This window comes from Nanorana parkeri, unplaced genomic scaffold (assembly GCF_000935625.1).
Source record: "Nanorana parkeri isolate BGI_ZX_2015 unplaced genomic scaffold, ASM93562v1 scaffold534, whole genome shotgun sequence".
NCBI classification, from domain to species: domain Eukaryota; kingdom Metazoa; phylum Chordata; class Amphibia; order Anura; family Dicroglossidae; genus Nanorana; species Nanorana parkeri.
Genome location: NW_017306802.1, coordinates 128,128 through 137,257, shown reverse-complemented (window position 1 = coordinate 137,257; position 9,130 = coordinate 128,128). Strand labels below are relative to the sequence as shown.

The 9,130-nt window shown below is 41.5% G+C and overlaps 1 protein-coding gene across 1 annotated transcript in view; it reads right to left on the bottom strand.

Annotated features, from left to right (window-relative positions):
* Positions 1-9,130, bottom strand: part of SESTD1 (SEC14 and spectrin domain containing 1) — a 121,050-nt gene that overhangs the window by 20,394 nt on the left and 91,526 nt on the right. Inside the window, exons 12-14 of the mRNA XM_018561612.1 lie at positions 8,530-8,652; positions 3,304-3,498; positions 1,849-1,963 (exon numbers count right to left, since the gene is read on the bottom strand). Of these exons, the coding sequence (XP_018417114.1) occupies positions 1,849-1,963; positions 3,304-3,498; positions 8,530-8,652 (433 nt within the window). The remainder of the gene's footprint in view (positions 1-1,848; positions 1,964-3,303; positions 3,499-8,529; positions 8,653-9,130) is intronic.

The window sequence follows — 9,130 nt, the reverse complement described above, 5'->3', positions numbered from 1 at the left end:
AGCGGTGTAGGGAGATAAGCCCAGCCTCCTGTAACATCGCTGTCTCCGCCCCCCACACCGCTCTGCCGGACTGTGATAGGCGGCAGAGCGGTGTGGGAGGAGACGCTGGCCGCTCACAGCGCTCCCCACCGCAGCGCTCCGCCGGCGGTCACTTTCTCTTCTCCCTACTGGGACACCGAGCAGCGCCCAGCAGGGGAGAAAAGAAACCACGGATGCGTCGATGTATCGGCAGGAAAATTGCACTTTCGGCATTATGCCAAAAGTGCCATTTTCGGCCGATATGTTTTCGGCGACCGATATATCGGTGCATCCCTAGTCAATATAATTTCAGCCAGCTAGTAGTTCTCAGTGTGGGGCTTTTGGCTTCAGAACCAAGTAAAGAAAAACGGTTTTCAAATTGTCAATGATAACTACTAATATGACAAAGTAATGTTTGCAATGTACAAGGTGTACGACCCTCGACAATTAAGACCATATGTAGTATGCTACAGACATAGCAAATTTTCTATATTATGAGTTCAGGGTCTTTCAAGGAAAGTAAGTAATGTGATCTTTTACTTATGGAGCCACCTGCTTATATGTGGAGAAAGGGCCCTTTCACAGCTCTTGTGGGGTTAAGGGAGACAATGATGCCAAGACATGGATATATTTAATATAAATTGTGTCCCAGGTGTGCTTCAGTGTTGTCACCCTGTCACACAGGCTTCCAACAGAGACTACAAAAGATAATTTCAACTCATATAATATAAACCCTTTTATTGCATTGGGTTACATCAGAACAAAACAGATTGTAAGTAGGCTAGCTTAGTAACCCTTATGCCCACTGCAGTTTTACAGGCTGTAAATGTATATTCACTTCTTACAGCCATTTGGTGGCCTGGACTGCCTGGAATTACCAATTTGGTGGCTGATGAAACGAAATTGGAAATGCTCAGTCATGTCACATGCATTACCGCAGGCGTTAAGTTATTAATAAATCGAAATCCTTTAGCTTTAGTATGCGTTTTGAAAATGATGCTGCATTTGTGTGCACTAATAATAATTTTTGTGTACTTTTATTTAAACTATGAACATCTGTGCAACTATCATGGGACGTGCAAAATTAGTAGCACCATCTTTTAATTCTACAAGACCTGTACTTCGAGAAAATGAATGGTTTGGGGGGTCTTTTTCCAACCAAGCTGCAAGTAAAAACACAAAAAATGGTCCGGTCAACTGAACTGAAAAATGGGAGGCTGGGCCGGGCAGCAAAAGGGTTAAAGGAAACCTGTACTGAGAGAAATATGGGGCTGTCATTGCTGATTTCTTCTTCTGAAAATGCTAGCTGCCTGCCTAAAATACTTCCGACTCTTCTGCCCAGCCGTACGCTGGATGAATGTTGTTTGCGTGGCATTCCCCCCAAGAGCTGGAGCTGAGAAGCATAGGAAATTCCTATGCTCCTCAGCTCCATCACGTGGTTGAAATGCTGTGTGAAGAGCATTTAACCCAGCGTATGGCTATGCAGAAGAGTTATAAATAGACCCCGTAGTGTCACCAAATGGCAACAACCACGTGGAAACCAAAATCACAGTGAAGTCAGAACTCTTTATTATTTTACTAAGAGAAAGTACTGAAAACGCTGGATTAGCATGACAGCCATGCAACTAAATTTTTAAAAAGACAGGTTAGTAATGGCAAGTGCCATATTTTTGGCAATATTTAGGAATCAGACTTCTGCAGTGTTCAGAATTGTGAAGCAAGCTTATATGTTTCCTTCAAGAAATAAACCCCATTAAAATGTTTTCAAAAGGGCTCCTTTAATCTGTATTTGCATTGTAATCAGCGCACATAACTGTGTCTGCTCCTTACCAACACTTTTCAGCTTCTCCTCAAGCAGTTTTAATGTTTGTTGAATTGCTGCTCCATCTGTAGGGGCCACATCAACACACAGCATCCCCAGCAGGCCATCCAATTGCTGCGACAACTGACAAAAACAATATTTAGGAATCAGACTACTGCAGTGTTCAGAACTGTGAAGCAAGCTGTTACTAGACTTGGCGACAAAAGGCTTTTTTAGCAAAAATATTGCAGCTTTACGAGCACTGAGAATTAGGGTATTGTACATATAAAACGAAACTGCAGTTCAGCTTGTTTATAGCAATGCTGAATTAATTATAACATGTGAAATCAGGCTGCCCATAAGGGGTCACTTTGCCTGACATGGACAGGAAGTGCAGAGGCGGTTTATGGAAAAGGAAAATAGGATTTTATTAATCACTGTAAAATCCAGTAGGTTAAGGACAGAAAATATCTTTAACGTTTGGGTTATACTGCCTCCTACAGGAGGATTGGACACTGGTGAACAAACTGTAGGCCAGCCCAGGATAACCCCTCCTACTACCACCATGCTTCAGTTTTGTAGCAAAGCAGTATCAGGAGCATGACCATAAACACAGAGTGGTGGAACTTAGGTCCCTCAATGGAGTCCAAGGAAAGGATTGCAAAAACAAAAATCCTATTTTCTTTTTTTTTTTGTCCCACAAGGGACACTGGCAGTCTGCAACCCTGCAGCTGAACGAGATGCATGAGGGACCTTATGCCCAGTAGATCCTCAAATCATCTCTGAATTGGTGCTGACACTGTCCTTCATTATGGAGGGGGGCTACTTTTGTTCCCCATGGTCCCTGGTTGTGTTGAAAAGTAGCCACCGCTCCAGGCTCACTCCTGTGATGGACTGCAATCTCAATACAAATTAGTAAACTAAACGTGAGATTGTAGTCCATCACAGGAGTGATCTTGGAGCGGTGACTACTTTACAACACAACCAGGGACCATGGGGAACAAAAGTAGCCAACCACCTGAAGAACAACAGAAAATATTTAGAGATAATTTGAGGATCTATAGCCAAGTGATACACAAATAATCTACATTGTTGTTAATAGTTAGGGTACTTGAATTTATTTTTTAACATTTAACTCCTGAGTTTAATGTCACTTTAATAATGTCGTTTATTGAATACATACCTAGATCAAATGCTACTTGTTTCATAACTTTCTGGAATTGTACTTTAAAAGTTGGTGCATGCATAATAGACTAAAACAATGTAAATATTATTTATTACATGTTTACACTCAAATTTGAAATAGAGGTAAATTAATAATGTGAGACCAAAATAGATTTTATATTGCACCAGGTTAAAAAGCAGCTTTAAAAGTTATTCCTTCTAGACTTTTCATCAAATCCTTGGAAAACAAATTCAACTGGTTATGTTTGTCAACTTGGACTAGAGATCTATACTTTTTTTTTTTACATGGACAGCAATACCTCTTGAGCAACACCGTGAAATTCTAGTGCCGTTTGTAAAAGGTTCTGCCGAAATTCCAACTGGCTGGCCTGCCTGTAACAGACATCACTGAGTCGTTGCTGCAAACCCTTCAGCTCCACCAGGTCCTCTTCATCTCCAGCATTCAGGAGGGCTGCAATCTGCTGGTTAAGTTCCACATACACAGCAAACCATTCCTAGAAGGCAGCAGATGAACAATGATGGAAAAATAAGAAGGATCATCCTACACAAATGGCATCAGCTAGTTCAACAAACAAAACGAAGGCCATCGACAGGCAAATCTTGCAACTATTTTTATGAAAGACGACAGATCCATGACAACTTATTACATTTAAAACGAATATGGTATTTGTAATACATACCTAGATACAGCTTCTACAAGATATCCTGTATGTAACACTTATAAAAGTACACTGCCAGCTGCCACTTCATCACAGGACAGCAGACTGCAGTTATGCAAATTAGGGATGCACCGATACCACTTTTTTGGGTCTGAGTACGAGTACCGATACTTTTTTTTTTTTAGTACTCGCCGATACCAATTACCGATACTTTTTCTTAAAGGGGCAGATATAACTTTTTTTTTATGCCATCCTGTGCCCAGCCCACACCTGTAGTGTGGCACAGTTGTATCTAATTCTGCATACCTGGCTGTATATTATACATTAAAAATGTAATATACAGCCAGGTATGCAGAAATAAATATAACTGTTCCACACTATATGTATGCATTATGCACTACAGTGTTCGGGCCTTGACATGTTGCCTCTTCTCACGCTGATTGGCCGATTGGATGATTGACAGGCTTCCCCACCAATCACGAGTGAGGACAGAGGAATTGAAGGCAAAGTCTGGTTTCGGCCGTTCGCCCGTGGAGAAGGAGTTGGCGGCCATCTTGCATGAATGCAGATGCGGTCCTGTGTGCTGTGTGCGGCGGTGGAAGATGGCGGACACAGGTACTCGTTTTGGACATCAGAGCATTTGCACGAGTACGAGTACCCATGCAAATACTCGGTATCGCGGCCGATACCGATGCTTGTATCGGTGCATCCCTAATGCAAATATCAAATATCTAATTTTTGGTGCTTGTACTTTGCGCTAACATATATGATTGTATTTTTTAGAAGATCTTTCATACATCACATAATGCAGCTTTCTTGCTTAAAGGCCAAAATAAGGTTTTTGTATTCACTATAAAATCCTTTCTCTCTGGAATCCATTAAGGGACACAGGACATCTTTAATCTTTTGGGTATAGTGTCACCTACAGTAGGATTGGACACGGGCAAACAGAAAAACGTAGTAGAACTTAGAGTATGTGAGAACAGAACCAGTTCAGCCACTCACAGGTAATGGCTGTATCAAAAGCCACCATGAGTGTGAGAGTAGTAAGAGGAATGTCTCTAATGGGTTCATAAGGTGGAGAGAATCAGAGTCAAGTCCCATGGAGTCACAGGGCAATGGATGGAGGATCTACAAGAAACCCCCTGTACAAAAGTCTTAATTAGCAACCGTTTCCTACACAGGTTCCACAGCACAGCACTTCAGCCCAAGGTCTCTATGGGCTCTATGTACAGTACTGACAGGAGACCCAGGCATGAACCAAGACAGGAGCCTTCCAGCAAAGCTTCACTGCTGAAATTTAACGCTACAGACATCTGCTACACATGTTCCATAAGCAAGGGATAAAACGCAGCAGTGGTTAGGGAATTTGACCAACCAAACATGTCACAGCCAGGTTCGGGTGAAGGGCAGGACCCACCAGCAAGAGCAGAGCTCTAGAAAGGGCCTCCAACCACTTCTTGGTTTGGTCCCTAAAGATAGGTGCATCCTCTACAGAATAGTAAGCGCCTTGTTAAGGTGGGACACGGTCGGATCTAAAGTGGGAGAGCAGAAAAATCCTTGACCAAACGGTTAGAAGACTAATAAATTCTTGGGGGTAAAGCAAAAAGCTTATCAGGATGCCTTCAAACTCCATACAGAAAAAGGTGGAAAAAGAGGTTGCAAAGTAAAAGTATTTGGGTCCTAACTAGTTTAAAAGAAGCCTAGACAGGAAACAGCACTCCTTTAGTTCTAGAGTGGTGCACACTGCATCAATAAGGGTATCAGAATAATAATAAAGAGTCTCTGCAGCCGATGGCTCTAAAGTTGCTAGGGCCAGTGGCAAATGAAATATAGAATATGCAAGAGAAGACACAAAGCAAGCTTGTAGCCTCTGTGATCAGAGTACACAAATAACTGTTGGGGGTATAAGGCTCTGCAGACAACTTTTACCAGAACAGAGTCTGGAAATTGCCCAATAGGGAACGCAATAACCAAAGGTCCCTTCCAGGCTATCAAGAGCCTGGAAGGGACTCAGTTAGACAACCTGTCTAACGGAGTCCGGATATGGTACTCTGAAAGCCAGGCTGAGAATGACTGAGCCAGATAGCTGTAATCAGAGAAAGTAAGCTCCAGCAGCAATGTAAAGATGTGTCTTGAGTTAAGAAAAACAAAGTACTGTAAAATAGGATGAAAAAAAAAGACGTCTATCCTCCTAGGACACTAGTAAAAAACTGATGCATACTGGTAAAAAGAGGGGTTATCCTAAGCTGGCCTACCAGTGTTTACCAGTGTCTAATCCTCCTGTTTGGCCTGCAGTATAACCCAAAGGTTAAAGATTTCCTGTGTCTCTCAATAGACAAGAAACAAATTCCCTTTTAGCAAATTTTTTTTAAATAATCCCCTTTCTCTGTAATGCAGATCACCATATTGAATACTTGCCTTCCTCGTAACTGTGCGTCCGTGCTCAACTTGGCACCAGCTATCTTCCAAAAACATCTCCGACAACTCCTCTCTTCTACAAAACAGCTCACCCACTGGAATGAATGAGGCTGTGTGTGCAATAAGAAAAGGAGTTGTTGGGGACATCTTCAATGTTAGTGAACATTGCTAAAACAAGGCGTAAAGAAATGTAGCACAGGGGGTAGGAATAAAATGTATTAAACTGTTAAATCAACTTTTTTTTTCAAAGTTTGCTAGTTCCAGTAGGTATACTATACATACACTGTATATTTAAAAAATTATGCATGGAAACCAACTTTTTAAAACAAAATACAGGAATAAGATGATGTATATTAGGCTCACTACTTTTACATACATCAAAAAATAAAAATCATCCCCGGCATTGCTGGCAATAAGACTCCTGCATTAAAAACGGGCAATCAGGCAGGTAATAATAGCACTGTGTGATGGAGTGCTTGTCAGCACTGAGATAGTGTAAAGAATATACTTTGTGTCATTCAGAAACAACATCTTGTATCGCTGCCATTCCTGTTATCAGAAACCATTCTAAATTATTAGTTCATTGAGGTAATAATTTGCACTCTCTTCTGGATAAGAAGGGTAACCTGAGCACCACGTGGAAATTGATAAGAATAGCTTCATAAGGGAAGACATTACTTATCACAGCATTTGGCTGCACAGATAATGTATCTGCTGAGATAATGCAGTGCATAAATTGCTGGACACAGGTTATAGAGGTTACCATACATAAATAAACCAATATAAATGTGACATAAATGGATTATTTTAGTTATTCACATATGGGTTATTACTATACAACTATGCGAACAACCACCTAACCTCTAAATTACCTTCCTTTCCAATAAGGAAGATGTAAATCTCATGCCTATTGCATCAGGTTACAGAAATGTATCACCATTATGGCAATTATAAGGTTTGGGGAGGAGAATAATAAAAAGGAGAACAATGGGGTTAGGGCTTTTCCCCATAGTTCTCCTAAGGGCAACGGGAGGACACAAACTAGCGCCCTCCTGTCACCCCTAAGCTCAGTATACCCGACAATTATGTCTGTATCCGCCCAGCTGCGCGAGTGACAGCTGGCTCTGCCTATCTAGAGGCAGAGCCAGCTGTACCCGCCCCCTCCCCTGTCCGTTCCGCCAGTCAGCGCTAGAGGATCGGAGCGGGGAATCCAGTCCCTCCCCTGTCACTGCTCTCTGCGTGTTCGCTCACTTCCCGATCTACGGAGCCGACCTGTGACAGTTACATCGGCTAGAACTATGAGGATGAGTGAAAAGCACTCACCTCATAGTTCTCCTTTAAGGCACCCTAGATGAGTGCAACATCCTGTTGACCCATGGTGTGCAACTAGGAAGCTATCTCACTGATCTTTCCCTTTTCTGCTCGTACTCTTCCTTTGCCTGTGTTGACTTTACACAACTCTAATTTGAGTTACTGGGATACCACATGAGGTACCACACATCAACATATGTTGATGTGTTAATGGGCTGTGGGCTTTTGTTGACATAATCAGATTGACATTAGTTTAAGATGATTCTGAGATCATTCACAATAAAATTGAACCTGCAGTTGACCCATTATTGACCTGCTTCAACTCCCTGATGAAAACAAAAGTCCATTGAAAAGTGCTTTAATTTTATTCATTCTGAATGGGCTGCCAGTGTATAAAAAAGCAGACAAGTAACCTTGTTTTCATATGCATGACAGTGGCAGATGGTTCCCATATTGGGCACTATGCTCAGTTAAGACGCACATGTTTTGGAGTGCGTTTGCAAAGTGGGTGCCATTCAAAATATTTGACACAACAATGCTATGCACAATTGCATTATCGTAAACATTTTACATATTTACATTACTAAAACACAGACATAAAGCCAGCCTTAGAATAAGATGTGCAGCATGATGGCCTGGCAACCAGCCTTTTAGGAAGTCAGCATTGGCAGCCTATATATTCTTTCACCTACGCAATCCACTGCAGCCACATTTGACACAGCTCCTCGCATGTGTTCTGAAAAATTCTGTATATATATCTATATAGATATATATATGTACATATATTGCCCATATATATAATGGATGAGAAAAAGTAAAGCATTTACGGTGGGTGTGTTTTGGAATATTTCTAATGCATTGCAAATTAGTAAGCAAAAGGGTCCCCGGGTTAACAAAAAAGGTACCCAACAAAATAGCCTGGAATGGAAAGAATTGTAAGGAAAGATGATACTCAGCATTGGAGAAACTAAATCCTGGAAGAGGAAGGATGAGGTCTGTGTATGCAGATAAAAGCATACATTTGAACTGTGACTGGAATGTACATACAGTATAATATATCACTAAGAATTGTTTTAAGGCTCATACATGAGCAGCAGATATGTGATATAACCACAATGACATACAGCCACTTACACTGTGCTGACTCTCAATCTCCTCATGCTTCTGTTGTAAGGCTTGAGACGCTCTTATGGAGTCTCCAATTCCCCACTGGGTTCTCAGCTGTTCTAAACCAGGTCCTTCCAGCCAGTTTACAACCTGTATGAAGAAGGACAGCTTCCATTACCGACAGTGAGACACACAAAACCCAGAGCATAAACATTTGATGCACATCTTACTTATTCCACCGATAGTAAACATTATATCCAAATATCTGCTCAAGTCCACCAACAGCTCTTTCTTTCTTTTTTTCTGTGGACAGAGATTTATTCAATCCTGAACGATAATGTGAAACTTCATCCCAACTATATTAAATATTGCAAAACAGGCATAAATCAACAATGTATATAATATTTATCCCCTAAGCGTACACTTATTTGAGTCCAGGCTCCTGACAAACATATGTGTCCTGTTATACTATATATGTTCCCCATTGTTTCATGCCATGCAATGCAGGCACATGTGAACATTCTGCAGATAACTCCAATGCATGGAAGGATTTTGAAATCCCACTGACATCAATGACCAGGCACCATTCCTCCTACGGACAAGGCGCTATTCCTCTCACTGGCACAGG